The sequence below is a fragment of the Patagioenas fasciata genome, chromosome 4 (assembly GCF_037038585.1).
Source record: "Patagioenas fasciata isolate bPatFas1 chromosome 4, bPatFas1.hap1, whole genome shotgun sequence".
NCBI classification, from domain to species: domain Eukaryota; kingdom Metazoa; phylum Chordata; class Aves; order Columbiformes; family Columbidae; genus Patagioenas; species Patagioenas fasciata.
Genome location: NC_092523.1, coordinates 33,935,165 through 33,954,483, shown reverse-complemented (window position 1 = coordinate 33,954,483; position 19,319 = coordinate 33,935,165). Strand labels below are relative to the sequence as shown.

At 35.3% G+C, this 19,319-nt stretch overlaps 1 protein-coding gene across 1 annotated transcript in view; it reads right to left on the bottom strand.

Annotated features, from left to right (window-relative positions):
• Positions 1 to 7,373: 7,373 nt before the first annotated feature.
• Positions 7,374 to 19,319, bottom strand: part of MTNR1A (melatonin receptor 1A) — a 57,087-nt gene continuing 45,141 nt past the window's right edge. Inside the window, exon 2 of the mRNA XM_065837860.2 lies at positions 7,374 to 10,902. Coding sequence (XP_065693932.1) covers positions 10,034 to 10,902 — 869 coding nt within the window. The 3' untranslated portion in view covers positions 7,374 to 10,033. The remainder of the gene's footprint in view (positions 10,903 to 19,319) is intronic.

Below are 19,319 nucleotides of genomic sequence, written 5' to 3'. Positions count from 1 at the left end.
ATAACACTTGAAAAGCTTTTGTTCAGATGTCCTGTTCAGATACCAACAAATTCAAACTGGCTTTACCTGCAAGATATTCTGACATAAGTGTAAGATAGAAAATTTCAACAAAAGTAATGCTGTTATTTTAGTATAAATTACTTACATTATATTTCAGTTAATCTCTAGAGTCAAAATGCTTTCTTTTTAGAAGCAGCAAACTCAGAAAATTCTAAATTTACATGTCTGAAAACTAATGAAATTCTACCAACTATATTCACTTACTGTTGCTGTAAGCCTTGAAAATAAGAAAAAATCTTCATAGGATCTACTGCCATGATTCAGTTGAAATCCATGAACACCTTGATCCCCAGTGTTAGTAGTTATGCTCTTTGTTGCCTAGGGAAGGAAAGAATTAGGACTAACAGACAGTAAAATGAAACAGGGATGGCTTTTACTAGGGGTTTAGTGTGGTCTATGCCTACTAGAACTTCCTAAGCACCAGCAATATCTTTCGGAATCCTTCCCATCTTGCACTGAGCATGCACAGTGGCTTTGCTAGCACCAAGCCCAGCACTGCAACACCTGGCATCAGGAGGTAACCCTGGAGCAGGACATCTGCTGTGCCTGCAGAGCAGCCACCATGGTGGTCACCTTCCCTCTCCTCAAGCTGGCAGAGACCAGCACGTAAAAAGTCAGACTGAAAGAAGTGAGGGCCACCACAGGGTGATTTACAAGGTAGCAGCCACTCTTTTATGTTTTTTCAACATATAGCAATTAGCAATTCTTGTCTTGGTAACAACAAGTAACCTTTTGGTTTAGTTTATAAGATACTGTTCCATTCCACCTCCACGGAGCACACATGCATTCACACACAAGCGCGCACACATGCAAAGTCCACTCCAAAGTTTTATGTTGACAACTCACCAGTAGAAAGCATTGGGGTTGAACAAAATGAAATGAAATGAAATGAAATGAAATGAAATGAAATGAAATGAAATGAAATGAAATGAAATGAAATGAAATGATAAAATGAAATTAAAAGTAGGATAGCGGGAAATTTCAGTCCAATAGTACAGTATAGCTCAGTTTGTTATTTGGTGTTGGCAAAACAAACATAATACATGTGATTTTCAAATGCCGTAGTAATTTCCTGTGGCTGTTACTTTTACTGAATGCAAACTTAATTTTCATAACTGCCTACAATTATGTCTAACCAGCTGTATCCAAATATACTTGGAATGCATTATTAGGGTTCTTCTGGAACATTTTATTCTTCTAAAATAGAAGGAAAAACAGAAACCAAGAACACCACAGACAGAGGCTAAACTGCTATTCTCAGTATCATGGAACACTGCCCATCACTGTTTGCGATGTTGAAGAAGAAAAATAAAAAATAAAGTAACTGATGAGGCTGAAACTGAACTTCTCTTTAAGAATGCTTTCATGTGACTACACACATTAGTCTGAATTTCCTTATTTGTGTGTTGCTACTGCGTATGGAACTTTTTCCTTCTATCTGCCATTAACTATGACTGGATGGTTAGTTTATAATAAATAATTTTTATCTTTAGATGTGACCCAACAATGCTCTGCAGAGTTATTTACAAGTTCAACAGTCTGTTGGCTTGCCTTCCTGAACATACATACTTGTCTGTGAAAAACAGTGATAGTTGATTGGGATTTTTTTGGTTGGTTGGTTGCAATTTTTTTCTTTTTTCTTTTTTTTAGTTTTTTTTTGTTTGTTTGTTTGTTTGTTTGTTTTTGTTTTTGTTTTGGTTGGTTGGTTGTTTTTTTGTGTGTGTGTGTTTTGTTGTTGTTGTTTGTTTGTTTGTTTGTCTGTTTGTTTGTATTGGTGTTTATATGCAAGCTATGCCCTAAATAAAAATATTATGAAAACTATTCTCAGTATTCAAAAGTTCTTCTGGACATTTGGTCATATTTTATTTTGAGTTTCAATACAACAGAAAACTGTTTCTTTGACAACCAGTTGGATCTTTTATTTTGAATTCTTTTACTTGCTGAAAAATCATTGATTCTTAGACATCAAGGAAACATTATGAAAGTGTTGCTTTTCTGTATTAATAAGAAAACATATTAATTAGTAATTCTTTCAGAATACTGTCGTAATTGCTCCTAAAACACTTCATTTCTGACAGCAGTGAAGTGATTGCATAAGATTTATTCTGTCTTTTGATTATTGCTTTCCTAGACAACATTTTTCTAGTAATATGTGAATCAAATGCAAGATCTTTCTTCAAGGAGTAAAACAGAAACAATAAAAGCAAAGCCATAAGAGAGTTCTATTTAGAACCAGGCTGACTGCCCGGCCCTTAGATTTCCAACTGTTAGCAGACATCTGTGTAATAGACCTTTAATTCTGTTTGGAATGACAAAATGCCTACTCCGTATCTTTGTGTTTCCTGGGCCTCCCATGACAAAAAAAACCATCCCAACAAACACAGGCATTCTCACTAGCGGTTGTCACTGTTGTGCTTCAAATGCTGTCTCCTGTAGGATGAGGGACTGACTATCCCACTACTTCTATCAGATGTGCTGTTAAGAATCAAAACAAGAAAGTGTTATAAACAAATTTACACACACAGAAACTGCACCCATGCTGATCCTTTCCTTGGAGGTTCCAGTGACTTCATGAATTGTAAAAAGTTTACAGCCTCTTCTTCATCTCAACAGATAGGAGCATAAAAATGACCCAGAGGTACTGTGGAAAAAAAGCCACAAAACAAAACAAAACAAAACCAAAACAAACACAAATCAACAACAACAACAACAAAACCCCAAACAACATAAAACCAAAACAAAAAAATAAAACACAAAAAAGGGATAGATACTAGGAAGTTTTGTGCATAAAACTGTGCTTAACATGTAGTATTACATGAATCATACCATCAGTAAGAATTTTCTATAGTAAATAGATGATTTGGACTTGGAGAGTTAGTTTAATTGCAAGTGGACTGAGAATAACTTGCAATTTTTTATTAGACCATTAAAATGTTATTAGACTAGCAATAAAATCCTGGTTTCACATATAAATGGACTCTTTTTCCCATAACAGCCTTTTGATGGTATCATCAGGGACAATTCCTTACTAATTATTCCTTAATGCCAAGATTTTCCTGAAACAAGGTCTAATTTATTTGTTTAAAATCTTAGGTAACAGACACTTCCCCCCCCCCTCCCCCAAGATGCTTCAATAGTTAGTGGTACCTACCCTGAATTTTATTTTCCTTTCTGTCACATCTCATAGGAGACTGCAAGTGCAACCCTTCTTCTAGTGACCATTCCTCCCTTAGTACAAAAGCTGTGTTCTTGACATGTGGAGAAAAAGTTAGGGACAATAATGGGATTCATAAGAATTTAAAAGAAATAAAATTATCTTGACAGTTATAAAGCATGGGTTATACTTAAAGAAGAGAGTCCCATGGGGTTTTATTCTTGTTATAAGTTGTTATGCTTCTCTTAATTCATAGATTCTTGAGGGTGACTAGTACTGAAACTATTGTATTGGTCTGTAAGATGGTCTTTAATTGACACCAAACTACTCTTAAAAACACAACTGGTCATATTAGATCACAAAAGAACAGGGTCATTTCAGAGTCAAGAACATTATGGCATACATTCACTGGTATTGACAGATGGAATAAGAACAGCCAAGCTGATAGTATGGTCAGAACTGAGGAAAGAAAGCACGTTGTCTGGGATTGGAAAGGAGAAAGGAGTAATTTGGGGAGGAGATGGATTTCTAGGAGTTGTCCTGAAAAATTGCATTAACATCAATTGGTTGGGAGAGATGATCTGTGTGAAAATAAATACTAATGAAGCAGTTAATATTTCTGCTTTTAAGCAAGGCAAAATTTATGGTGAGAGAGGTGTTGAATGTTGTTAAACTATCATGAAAAATTAGAAAACAGTGAACAAATTTTTGGCATACTAGCTTTTCAGTCGCTCTGAAACAGAAGTCTGAGGATCTGAATGTTTTATAATTGATTTAATGTGTCTATAGTAGCTATATTTCCTCGTGCTGGACAAAAACATCTACTTGAATATAGTATTTGTGGGATATGTCATTTTACATGACTTGAAAGTTGTAAAGCATGCATACATAATCTACAGATCTATGTAATATTTTAATGTAACTTTAAAAACAGTTTCAAAGGGCTTAATGAAGCTTTTCCCTGTGAATTTTTAAGCATCTTATATCATTAAAAAGTGAACAAAAGTATATTATTAATTTACTCTAAGAAGTTGATAATTATGATTTTGATGTCATTCTTGCCCACGTATGTTTTTCTGTTGTTACTAAGCCTACTTAGTAAATTGTAATTTGACTGGCTGCCTTGCTGTGTCCTAGCCTAACCTATGCTACTTTCCTAGGATTTGACTGCTATATTTTTAAATGCAGTTTTTACTGTATTAGCAGTTACTGGTTAGTAGAGGGGCAAGAAGGACATTGCAGGTTTCTTGAAACAAATTAATTAGTATCAGACCCTTTGTCTTTCAAAGTGCACTGCATTGGATTAGTTCTATTTTACATTTCTACATAATACAAAGTTAATCAGATAAAAGGTCTGTCTACTCCAGTATCTATACTGATGAAGAGAATAAGAACAGGATAAGGATATAGTGATACTTCCTCCAGGTATCATTCTAATAGTCCTTGGTTTCGGGATTTCCTGATGCTAAGTTGTGTTTTTGTGCTTGCTAGCACTAGGGAATCTTCTTGCTGTGAATCAGTGCAATTGTTTTTTGTCTACCTGTTTACAGTTTGTATAGGTAGTGCTCTGCTGCAAAAATATTCCACAGCCTAAGTTGTAAGGAAAAAATATTTTTGTCGAACCTCATAATCTCATTGTATTGCCCCAACCTTTATATACATTATGAAAAACTGAATGTTTGTACATATTGAAGAACAGTGAAGAGTATCTGTGTACATCTAAGCACTTTCAGGATCTGGAAACGAACATGCAATCAAAAGTCTTGTTGCAATTAAATGAATTCCTTGTGCACACACACAACATAAGCAGAAAGAATAATAAGTCAACCTACTGTCTCTCAGTTGACCAAATCTCTTGTGTTGGTACAACTTTCTGCTAAATAGAAACTATTTGTACAGTTAAGAATGAAGCCAAATAGAAGACTGCTGCCTTTATATATTTATTTATAAAAATGATAAATCACAGAGAATTCCACTGCATTAGGTTAATTTTTCAAATATTTAGCAGGCAAATTCAAATTCTCCCACAACCTGAACAGCTGACAATAATGAGTCCTGTAGAAATTCAACATATATTGCTGTGTAATAGTGTGAAATAGCTGATTTTTAGATGTATGAAATCTAACATGCCAAAATCCTCAGCTGCCATGAATCAGTGAAGCTGTGCTGGTTTATATGAGCTGAAAATGAGACGTGTCTCAAATACTGTTTGGTTGTAACTTTCAGAGTAATCAGTATATGCGTTAATGAATTACAAGATTTTCAAAATAGGCATACTTTAGTCAATGTTTGGTAATAGGGATGGTTTGGGTGATAAGTATTTTATTCAATAGGGAAAATATTTTCTGTGACTATTATTAGTATATGTACTTCTTTGCTAAATTTATTTTTCTTTCTATTAAAAATTCTAAAGGTTATTGACGTATACTGTCTTTTCCATCCTATTCTTTATTGCAATCTCTCAGACGCATATTTGAGGTAGGAATAATATTTTTAATGAGTAAATTCATAAAAACACAAACTGGAATTCTTACTTAACACAGGCAAAAATTGGAGATACAGTACATGGGCTATAAGCCAGCCCACTACTTGAATATTTTTTCTTCCAAGAAATTCGGCTTTAGCATGTGTGATTTCCCAAACCTCAATGACAAGATGATAGACATTGGTAGTTCTTAACTATTTTTAAGACGCATTAATGATACTTAGAAAGTGCAGTTATCAGAAAAGAATTGAAGAACAGTCCGTCTGTATTACTACAATTTGTGAACAAGATGTTTAAATAGAAGAGTTTCTGAGCTTCTCTCTTAAATTTGTTGACCACATACACTTATGTACTTGTGTATTATATTTTAAGGAACTTTTTATGATTATTGGCTTTTTCAGTGCAGTTTAAGGGAAATAACTGTTCCTTTCCACATGTCATAATTAATCAGATTAACATTATATAATTTCGAAAGTGGTCCAAAAGAAGAAAAATGAGCAATACTAACCATTTGTAGAGAGATGTGCTGTACACTGTAATATAGATTGATTACAATAGCATGTTTATTATGGATGATTCAAAGACTTACCTTCTAAAACACATAAGAAGAAAAGAGTAAAATCATTGTTGTATATTATGCCTACTGAAATAAAATATATTTGCTTCATATCTATGCATTTCTACTAGCCTAATGGAAGAAGTAAATGTGCAAAGCACTCTTAAGTGAGCTATTCCAAATGCAGTTACATTGTTGCATACAGTTACAGTTTAACTACAATAAATACCCTGATAATTGATATTAATATATTCATTAATATTCTCTTTGCTGGTATATACGAAACAATGCTAAACTTCCTTGTTAATATGAAGTGTGCCATGAAGATGACCATCAATAAAACTATAAGGGTTCAAGATGTGGCAATATAAGATGATATCCAGATTGTCAATTTAATCAAGATTGTCATATCAGAAATGAATCATTGTAGGATAAGGTCAGGGTCAGTTAGGCTAGAAGTCTTCAGGGTGTTGCATACAGTGGGATCACTGTTCCTGCACAGAGGTCCTTCGGCTTCATTGGGGCTCAGATCAGAAATGAGTAGGAAGCAGGGAGGGATGGGCCCCTGTAGATGTGGTGGGTTGCCAGGACTCATGTTTTAGAATTAAATACATTCAGGGCCAATGACTGCTACAGGACAAGTACACTGTCTAAAACTTCCAGATAAAGTTGTAAATAATTCATTTGTGCTATGCCAGTTTTTCATACAGGGGAAAAATATAATGACTTGGAATGTAAAAAACATGTCATGGCTCATCCACTTGCAGAGAAGTACTAATTTTTTATAAGTTTCTAAGTCTGTCTCTTTGGAATGGAAGGAAATCATGATTATTTCCTGATGAGGCTGCTCGTAGTCTTACATGAGTCACTTTGACTTCTTCGAAGCGGTAGAAAATTATTAAAATAAATCATTACTGCAGTTTAAACATCATTACTCTTTCACTTTTGCAATGAGTTGTTTAGCAAACCTTACCAAAAATGTACTTCAGAATGGCAGTAAATGCAAAATTAATTTGAAGAGGGAAGCAGATATTTCTCAGATTTTTCATCCATATTAGTATAACTAAATTCTAAAGACTAACACTCTTCCCTCCCCACAAAGAAAAACAAGAGATTAATTTATTAAAATTATTGCTATATTTAGCAGCTCATAAAATCACCAACATGCACATTCCTGTGATTTAGATTTAATACAAATGTTTCAAAACAACATCTGAAAAATGCGCTCCATTTTTATTACAGGCCTATTCAATAAAATATATACCTTTGGTATGTTTTATTGTATATAGCAAACCATTTTCATCATCATCAAAAATATATTTTAGCACTTGTGAATTACAGGGGACCTCAATTCCTCAGATAACCCACAATATTGGATACAGTATCTTAAACCGGCTCATAAATATGTAGACACGATAAACATGTACATTTTCTGTTGGAATGGAAAGTGAAAGATCTTTGAGAATTCTAAATTTATTAATGATTAAGCTACTTAAACTATCTTTATGCTACTTTATTAGATGCATCATAAGACATTATTTTCATTGAAAATATGCTTTAAATAAGGCAAGTTTTGTAAGAATTTAAATAGTGTTTTTTCTTACATGAAAAACTTATTTTCTTATAAGGTGGTCATGCCTCCCTTGCTGTTCTGAAATTGCTACACAGAAAGCAATAAAATTACAGAGCTAAGCATCCTCCAAGGATGAAATCACAGTGAAGAAAGTTGTGATATACTCTATGCTATTAATCATGTATCATATCACATCATTTGATGATACCACAATAGAAGAGAGCTGGTTATTTACACAGTGGTTCTGACTGCGAAACGTAAACAAAGATGCGTCAAGCACCTCGGCAATGCATTGACTTGCTAGTTCATCTCCAGGGTTTAACAATGTTGTTCATCAGTTCCATTGTGAACGTAACATGAGGCACCTATTTTTAAGGTAAGAAACTGGTCAGATGAAAAAGTGTCAGTGTTGTTTTCAAGTAAATATAAATCTGTTCCCTTTTAGTTCATTATGAAGTCAAGGGCAGACTAATCTATGATCCAAGAAAGAGAAAATGCTGTTAGTTTTGTACACAGTTTAAGGAATTAGGTAACACAGAGTGACTGTTGGTTTCTCTTATAAGACATATAAGCTCAAGATAATCTCCAGTACAGCAAGTAATAATTTAAATTAACTGTTTAGGTAAAGTCCATGTTTTAATACAGATTAACAGAAGTCTCATGGCTATTCAAGAAACTCTTTGCTTCAGTCAAAGTAACTGGAATTGGCTTGGAAAAGCTCACGTGTACTTGAACATCAGTGTAGGTATGAACACTTGAGCACAAAAAAGTATGACAGTTGGAGCATCCTTCCAGAACTAAATGCTCCTTCTTTTTAAGGTCAATTTGAAGGTGAATCCTATTGTCGTGAATTGCTTTCCTCCATCAGAGGACTTCATTATGAACAGAGATTCATTGTTGCAGGAGACAGCCTGTCCAGCTATTCTTCCTCATTTCACAGTGTGCTCACTGAAGAGGTGCCTGTTCTCTGTGGAAAGTCCACATAGCAGGACCTGAGAGTCATGTGTTCCACCTTGTACCAGTGTCATAAGTAACATCTTTTCTATTTAAAGCTGTCTAACTGTTCTAGGTTATTGCACTATGTTCATCATTTTGGTAAACACCTAATTATTATTTTGTAAAGCTTATCTGTGGCAGATTATGAAATAACCTATAGTCTCAGGTGGTCAAGTTGAGAAAGATGTTAAATTCTCAGTATTTATCATTTCCCAGGGTTTCATGAGGTTAAGATTCCACTAACCAGAAAAACCTGTCATCCTCACCCACTGTTCCTCTTACACACATTAATCTTCCCCTCACAGAGGTTTAGAACTTCTGTGCTGTACACAAGCGAGAATGATCCTTCCTCACTCATGTTTTTAGGAGGTGTTTCCCCAGAAACTCCTTGGGGGCACCACCTGATTTAGTGAATTACTGTCTCTTCAGAAAGAATTGTAGCTTATATTTCTCTTCCCACCCCTCCTACACCTTTTTTCATGTCCAAATGACTTAGACTGATGGATCATGGCTCTTTGCTGTCCGTGGTATTTATCCTCCTGCCCTTGTAGCCTTGAAGATAATCAGTCAGATATATTTCTCATCCTAAAAGTTATTTTAAAATTGAGAAGTCAATTGGGAATGCCATTCCCAGGAGGGCTGGTGAGGTTTATGCTCCAAAAAATGAACAATAGTGTCCATGTTAGGAACAAAGTTATATAGGTAGAGGGTACTTATCAAAAATCCTGATGAATTTTCAATTACCTCCATTTCTTACTTTGCATTTCATAATAAATTTCATAAAGGTCTGATTTCATCCTTTAAATAAGTTCTCAGAGGCTTTAGAATCATAACCTAGCCAAAATCAGCAGGCAAAAAGTGGTAGGAATAGTTTGGTGGTTTCTTTTATTGAGCCAGGCAATGTGGATACTTCTGCTTCAATCTGTTTCTAGTTGTTTATCTCCATTTAAGGAAAAAAAAAAGTATCCATGCATAATTTTGTAATTCCCTCAAGGATATCACTGTGTTGCTATATGAGAAATACAACATAGTATAATAGAGTCTGTTTGACAGAGCTCTGTAACTTGAGTTCCCAAACACCATGCAAGGAATTTTATCAAAGTGCTTTCAATGTAGAAGAGATATTTCACTATAATATTTAACAGTAGGTCTAATAAAACAGATACTTTATTTGGATGATGTTGAGTGACAATAATAAGATTCTCATTTTCAGACAGAGTCCACCTTCACTTGATTGTTGTTTGTGATCAATGGAGAAGGTTTACTTCTCATCCTGTCTCCTGCATCATTAGAACTATCCTGGAAAAAAACATTTGTTGTACACAAATTGACAATAATTCTCTTGTATTCCCTTCTGAAGTTCTGGTTCAGGAGTCCATATATGATAGCATTAAGGCAACTGTTGAAATAGGCCATGTAATAACTAGATACAAACAACCACTCCGGAATCCTAGGGATTATAGTTTCTGGGTTGACAGCCACAGCAAGGCCTATGAAGTTCAAAGGAGCCCAGCAGACTGCAAACAGTACAAATACCACAAACATGGTTACAAAGTTTCTGAAGTCATGTGGTTTCAGTCTGGGGTTGTTATCTGGTTTAACCCTTCGCCTTACTTGAATAACGAGGATCCATATTCTCAAGTAACAGAAAGTAACTATGGCTATGGGAAGCAGGAAATGGAAAAACACAACTGCTATTGTATATGCTGAGCTCACAGACTGTGCAAATGTACACGAGTAAATCCGGGGGTCATACTGTAGTGATCCCACAAACAGATTGGGCACAATAGCAACAAATGTTAGGACCCAGATAAGAACAACATAGCACAACGAATTCTTGTCGCTGTACAGCTTGTCGTATTTGAGACTGTGGCAGATATAGCAGTACCGATTGATAGCGATGCCTGTAATATTGAAGATCGATCCAATGACACTTAGGCCCATCAAGAAGCCACTAATCTGGCAGTGAAGGTATCCCAGATTCCATCCGTTGTGAAATACAGATGTGAGGACCAGTGGATATGGGTAGATTGCTACGACCAAGTCAGCAACTGCCAGGCTTACAACAAACACATTTCCTGTAAAATAAATATTAAAAGGCAAGTATTAGTTTTTCTTGCACTCTTTTCTGTCATTTCTGTTCTCGATATATTAATGACGAGCTTCACTGGAACACTTTAAATATAATTAGTTTCTACTTTCTATATCAAAATTACGTGTCAGAAGTAAGACACTCATTTTTAATCTAAAAAGTAAGTAACATAACTTAAGCTGTACTTTTAAAAAGAAAACTGTCTTTGATTTTAATTACCATGACCTAATATTTTTATCATCTCATGTATTTGGATTCTTCTGATCATACAGACTCAGAATTCATACCAAATTAAAATATTAATAACTTTAAGCCCTGCTTTGGTTTTAAATAGATAGTGTCTCTTGAAAAATCAAATAATATGGTTAGTAGTCAGTTTCAAAACAATTACCTTCCATATTTAACTTAATTCCCTTTCCTTGCATTGCTCCTTAATTTTTTCAAGTCCTGAAATGAAAATCTTTTTTCCACTTGTATTTCAAGCTCACTAACGTGACTTTAAAAAAATCATTCCTTTTTTTTTTTTTTTTTTTAAATCTCATGGCCAACAATTCATATTTTGGTAAGTAGCATCTTTGGAATTTTAAGTAAAAATTTCTTAGAGTCTAGCTGACCACAAACTTAGTTGTCTTTCCTAAGCTGAGAGACATACTTCTCATTAAAAGGACCTAAGCTGGGCAGTGACCAGGACAGTTCCCGAAGAGTAGCAATGCCATATTTTTCTCTGCCTCCTAACTGGAAAATTAAGCAATGATCCATTCTCTTGGTTCATTTGTTAATTTAAACAAAGACATTATTTTAGATTTGTTAATTCTTGACAGAACTTATGTCTTTTCTTCATAGAAAATGGAACTCATAATGTTTTGAATTAATCTTTTGAGCATACATTATACATTCTTTTTTTAATTGCTTAAATGATAACTCATATGAATTCCTCCTAGACATTCTAGTTTCTAAAGAGAAGGTCACAATATACATCAATATAGATTTTGTTATTTTTTAAAAAATAACTACTACATGTATTGGTCTAGTTATTCATGTCCATATCTACAGAAAACTATAAATGTGTATCGATACGTACATGTGTGTAGGTAGATACATCCAAGTGTATGCATGTAGACATAGCTGTGTGTGTTTAAAATTATATTTTGGAATTCTAAGATTATTTAGTGAAGATGAAATATGAGCTCCTATTGCAACCTATGAGAAAAATATATTGCTAGATTATGTAGAATTTCCTTATTAACCCAAAGCGGGCTTAGTGAACTCTTTTATGCATTTATTTTGAGCAGATAAAATATAAATAGATATAAATAGGTTAAAAGGTAAAATTATCTATGGACCAATAGGGCATTTTTACTGCTATAATTCTCAAATCAATTTTTTTTTAATATATTATCTCAGATATCTTAAAATGCATATTCTCTTACTAATCACATGTTCTAAATGTCCAGGTAGAAATATTAAATCCACATACACCTACAGAGAAAAGAATAGAAATTATCTAGCTCGGGATGCTACTTGTTTGGTTTTTTTTTTTAAATGTTGATACATGCACGAAGCACCACATTTGATATTTATACTGGCAGGTGGGACAAATAGCCTCAGTTAAAAGATTGCTACACTAGTTAAATATATTTTATATCTGGTTTCATAACTAACTTCCTCTTGATGGTTGTTGTAGTTGTTTTTTTCTTTTACCCAGGAATTCACTGTCTGAAATACACTTATCCTGAAGGCTTTGGCAGAATTCCAGATCATTTCAACACAAATAGAAGATCTCCTTTAAGCAGAAGACAACAAGTGAAAAAAACATTGTTTTCAGAATCTGTCCTTGACATAGTACAATCGATACAACAATGGATAAAGAGACTGTACGAAACTCAGAGCTCTGTGTTTATCTTATGAATCAAGATGTGGAAAGTGAATGAAAAGTTGCTGTTGGTAGGGTTTTTTTTCCCTGTCCAGAATATTGCAGGTTTGATTAAATGGCACTATAGAAACTCCAATGGGAAAAAAAAGAGCCAGGACATGTATTTATATGCAATACTTAAAAAAATCCTATTTACATTTGTTTAAAATATTTCTGTTTAGCTGAAGACTGCCCATCCCAAGCTTCTCTCTCTGTCATCCACTGAAAATTCTCCTGGTGCTCTCCATTGATATTGTTAATATTATCAATATTTACGCACTTGAGCCAAAAGGTTCAGCTATAAGAAAAAAGCTAAAAGTGTGGAGAGGTTTTCCCTTTGTTGAAATAAGACATGTGTTTGTTATACTTATCTCTGAATACTTCTAGCAACCCTATGCTTTGGATGTAACTGAGTAACTGAGTCCAGGAAGAGCAGGCGCTCTGGCTTCAAATCAGCCAGGTTTTAGGCTGCCATAAACTGGTGCACCATGGTTGTCCCAGCTTATCTTCTCAGTCAGCAGCCATAGAGCAACAAACTCTGAGAGTCTTGGAAATACAAGCTGCTTCATATGGAAACTGAAGGCTAGCAGGATATCCTGGGAGCCCGTCTTTTTTAAAAAAGTCATGAACTTGGAAACGAAGTCTCAGGCTGTCAGCTTATGGTTAGCATGTCAGTTGGATGACCAAAGCATTGGGCTAGAAACTGTCTGGAGAACAGATACCTGCTTGCAGAGAGGACTTTCAACCTGCCTTTCAGGCTTAACTTCAACCTTGAGTTCAGATACATTTTTCCTCGTGATCACAGAAACTTTTTCTTTAAGAACAGGAAGTTCAAATAAAAATGTGTTTGAGATTAGTTTGTTAGATATTTGGAGGTTCATTGTTTCATACTCTGAAGTTGGATATGAAATTACTTTGAGCTTTCACATGTTATATAACATACACTTTAATAATATGATCCTAGACGTAGGCACCTGCCATCAGTGGAAAATATGGATATGCTATTAAATTCCCATATATTTAATGGCATATTCTGAGATTAAACTGCTGTGTTTGTGGAACACCTGGTATTGTAGATGTGAGTTCCATTAAATATATATATAGGAAAAACTTAATTTTCATCTTCAGCATCAGGTTTGAACAGAATGCTATAAACAAAGCTTGAATTTCCATACTGAACCCTTTAAAAACCCACAAAACCAAAATCTTGAATAACTCTTCCTTGAACAAAAAGTATTTGTTCTCTCTAGAGAGTGAGATCACACTGCTGCGAAAAAAAGATGATTTATGTATCTTAAGAATGCATTACTGTGCATTAATACAAGTTGGCTGAACTGAGAAGGTAGAGGTTGAATTTCTTGACTTTGACATAAGTCAAATTAACTTTAATCAACTTAAGCAGATGTGCTACAAATGTACGTGGGAATATAGATAACATATTTGTAACCAGCTTTAGCAGGCTATGCTCTTAGATGAATTCTAAGGCAACATTCCATTAAGTATTTTCACCATTCTTACTGAAAAAGATGCCTTTCTGCTCAGCACATAGTAACATCAGACCTACTTGCCGAATAAAAAGTTGGTTTAAATCAAGAAAAAAGTAACAAATGCTCTCCCAGACAATCTGACTTCTCCAAGAGCAAAATGCAACATGAACTGAGTGTAATAACTTTGAGAGCTTATTTAAAAATGCTTATGGGATTCTTGTGGTGTCAAAATGAATATAAGAACATCAAATAAGAACTACATGATGTAGTTGTATATATTATGCAAACACAAATAGCAACTCGTATCTATGTAACATAGACAAATTACTATGTGGGTTCTTATTCCCCTAGATTTAGTGCTAATTAAGTCCTTCAGTTAATGGGAATTAGAAAGTTTCCAGAAATGTCTAGCAACTTAAACAAGTGCAGAATATCAGCTGAAAAAGTTGCAGATACTTAGTCTAAGTGATGTTGAATGCTTCCCATAGACTTAGACTGGAGGGCTGAGCACTTCATCAGCAGATCAAAAAGGATTAATTCTTTCTGCAATATTAGGAGAACTGATACAGTCTGCAGAGCTCTTACCTGAAGTGCTGAGACTATGAAGTATTTAAACTCCTCCAAAACTTTTAGCTTGAGCAAAAAAATATATATTGTAAAAAAGGGTAATGGCTCAACAAAATTACAATGTTTTGAAGCATTAGGGACTCCAGCTAGAATTTTTTGGCACTAAGGAAATGTGAATTAACTGTAGAGAAGTTCTCATTTTGTTGGCAACACTGGTAGGGCTACTATTTCTCATCCTTTTTTTCCAAGATATTACTGTACCTACTAATATTTGTACCAGGTCACTGTTTCTATTCACCTATTTCAAATTATTTCCCACAAAAATAATGTATCAGCTTATTATAACAAATGCTTTCCAGACACCATTGTGTTCTCATCATGTTGCTGCATTTTTCAGTATATAACATTTCCTGTTTACACATTTGTGCTTCAGGTTGCACCAAATTTATCTGAGGGATACAGAATCTTTATGCTAACTGGAGAGATGCTTTTGCTTCTAGGTAAGACCAAACAGTACATGCAGCTACCATCGAAATAACGTACAAAGTTTTTGTTCCAATGGCCATCAACTTGGATCTCAAATGTTTATTTGTTAAGTGTATCTTTAAGGAAAGAAGACAGCGTAACCATTTGCAATGTTGGACCGGTTACACAATCGAACTTAATTTCTAACTACCAGGTCCATGCCATCCTTATCTACTGTTTTTTTATTGTTTGTCAGATATTTCCAGATACGTTAACAGTCATTTGTGATTGTTTCATAACTGAGCTAAATTAACAGGATGTTTTGTTATAAATGTAGAACAGGTTTTCTAGAAGTTATAATGCATTCAAATATAATATTGCCATGATTATTATGACCACAGTTTTTATTTGTTAAATGGCACCGAGGTTTTTATTTACATTTTAAAGCACTAATTTCTGATCACTCAAATACTTCTACTGATTTTCTTCAAGGATAGCTTACAGATTTTTTTTAGCATTTTGAAGTGTTTCTCATTAATCCAGCCTTTCCTCAGAATGTAAATCTGGGGTTTTATGCTGCCAGTTGAAAACAAAACTAAGATGAGGTACATGCCAACGAATTCCTGCAGCAGGAAGTAAAAAATTTAAATGTGATACCTCGTAGTTATAACTTAACACAGGATTGTTCTGACTCATCTACACTCAGCAAAAGTGACAGCATTGATAGATAGGAGACAAAGCATCTGGTTTAGAAAACTAGTCACTGAGCTTCACAACTGAACAGCAGGAACAAGTAAGTCTCTGACTGCAGAATATAAGTTATCACACGAAATAAGGCATTGGGCTAGTTTATGAAGAAAGGAAAATTAGAAAGCTAAGTGTGAAACTTAATTGTCAAGGTTTAATTGCAAGGTGACAATGAACCATTGCAGATGCTCTCTGTTAATCCCTCCACCCTCCCCGCAGTGGATAAAGTCCTCGCTAAGGGAAAGTGATAAGGAGGAAAAAGGGAGAGAGGCTTTTAAAATGGAAAAAGGTTTTAAAGGCTTTACAAATGGTACTAATAAATGGAGAAAATATACAAAATATACAAAAGTAATCTTGAAATTCCTGGCGTAGAGCGCGTTTAACCCCTCCAGTGGTGGGCAGAGCTGGCATGGCTCCAGCAGCTGCAGGACAGGCACCTGGAAAGTCCTGGGTGGGACTGCACAGCAAACCAGAAACTGGATGCAGGCCTGGGACCAGGCCTTAGATTTGCAGGCACCACTGGCAGGGTCCTCTTCAGATGCCAGCCATGGTTGAAGAGAGTGAGACCTGTGTGATCTCCCTCTTAGATAGCGTGTATGGTGCATATGGGGTGGATACTAAGCTGGTCAGTTTTAGTCACCTGTTCTGCCAACCCCTCCTTGCAAATATGCCCCTCTCATGACACAATGTGTGGAATCTTATCAATATTTTTGGCTGTCATAGCAATAACACTAAACATGAGCTTCTTCAGCATTCCATTGGCCACTCTTATCTGTCTTGGAGCACAGTGTCCAAGAAACATGAAGGCAAAAATTCAGAAAAGTGCAGTTACTTAGAAGAACTTAGCTGAAAGGAAAATTCACTAAAAGATAACTGGTCTTGTTTTTAACAAAAACAGGACATTAATACAATATGCTTCATTTTGCCACTAAGAGCTGAACTTCTTCCTTACAAAGGCATTTTCTTAGGCTTGCCTACTGGTCATGCCTCTGCTTCTCTCACGGCTGTTTCCATGCACAAAATGGTGTTTCAATGACAGGTTAATACTAGATTTGTTTCATATTCCAGGAACATTTTTCCTCTGAATGTTGTTCCATTAACATCGGTATTTCACTTCTAAAACATCACAAACAACTATAAAGCCAAGTATTGAAAGTTGTTTTTGTGAATGCCTAATGAAAACTTAATGTCCTTCTTCATGTACCTGGAGACAGAGCTCAACTCTACATGCTCAGTAACTCTTCTCCCTGTGACCTAAACCAGTCATAATGTTTCAAGAAAAGGAAGACCTGTCCATAATCTTTCTAGGCAGCACAGTTCAGGATTCCACAGAGGCTGCGTGCAATAAAAATTACTAAGTGAAAATACCTGTGAGTGGGGTCATTGGCCACTGTTTCTTAGGCAAAATCCCAAAGCCAAGTAAGGCTACCTAGGTAAGTGAGCATGCAGACAGTCTCAGCTTCACTGAAGAAAGATTTGAAAGGTTTAAGAAACTAACAGTCCTTAGAGGTCAGCATCAAAATAGCACAAAACAGCTGAGCAGAAATGTAGGAATAAATATTACATAAGCTCCATTTACTCCTGGGAGCTTCATTCTCTTTATAGATCATAATATCAACTCCCTTAGATGTGAAAAGCCTATTTTTAAACTAAAGGCACTATTTATAAACCTGACCTGAATCAAGAAGTCCATGTGCACATTAAATTTGAATAGTGTGATGGGCCTGTGGGTTTTGCTTCTCATTAGCAAATTAACCCTCATGCTCCAGGTGGTGATGCAGGGAAATTTGAAAGGCTTAGAGCCCACAAGGAATCTTTTAGCTTTAATCATATGCAGGAAAACCTTTCTCATTCCTTTTGAGGTGAAAAAAGACCTTGTATTAGTTAGCAATTTTCATAAAACCTCATTCAAATGTACATCTCTGTCACATAACGGAAGGGATTTTCAGACCTTCTATTAATACCATTTGGTTGGGACAGTAATGAAACCAGCTGTGTGATTACAGACATGGCAATTGCCTGCAGCTGTAATGATGTCAGGTAGCTAGCTTGTTAGCACTGAGCAGTGAGTATGAAATATTTATGGTTTGAACTCATTTATAATCTTACTAAGGTAGAAATTCTGAGTATCATAGACAAGTTCAGATCCTGAAGGGACCTAAGTAACCTCAATTGTTAACTGCAGTTGATACAAATTCACAGTGCTGAGTCTTACAGGTCTGGACAGCTGGAGAACTATATAACAGTATATTTAAGAGATATGAAAGAACAGATTTGTTAAAGATTATGTTATCAGAATGATCCATATTGTAATACTTTATTCCAGGGTGCTGCAAGTTGAAGAAAATTTGACATAATCAGCACAGCATAAACGAAAGATCATTCTGATGCACTCTGAAAATAAAATGTTATACTGTATTTAGATTATAGTAATTATCATAAAGAAACTTGCAGTGAAGCTGCAGCAACAATTTAATTTGAAATGTCTATGCCATCTTCTGGCCAAGAAGATTAGATGCATGAAAGAGTAATTGGCAGAAAATGGCAGCAAGGAATTGTATAATACTCAGAATAAAGGAAAGGAGGATTTTGATGTCAGGTCCAAGTTGACTGTAGCCAAACAGTATGTAGATGCGATTAAGTAGTTTTGCAGATATGCCAAACAGTGTACAGTTTTCTGTGACTTTAGCACCTGCCATCTTTTTCTGCAGTCCCACGGCACATGTGTGAGGCAGCTACTGCTCTCCTTCTTACAATCTAAAAATATTTGGCACTGCTATTTTTGGTGGTTCAGTCATGAGAGGAAAGTGATGTGAGTTTTGCTGTCAGGCAGAGAAAGGAATTGAATCCATATGCTGGATGAGTGCTACAGACCTGGGGATGTACCTTGCCTCTGGCAGTTCTGTATGACATGTCAGGGCTTCTTTGAAAATATCTCTTGTATTGGACCTCTCGCATGATAGGACTACTTAATTTGTACTAGGCAGTAGGTTTAGTACGTGCACGGGATATCGAATATCTCAGTACTGACAAGGCTGAGGTATTTCTGGATATGCACAATTGTGCCTAATGTAGGAACAGATGGAAGTTGACTGAAAATCTTTTGTGGACCTAAACTTAAAAATCTAGAGGTGTTCAGGGCTTGAGTGTTTTGTAAGGTTTTTTAAGAAGTGCAGTTTTGAAAAGGACTTTAAATAATAGCAGTCAGAACTACCAGTGAGCCTC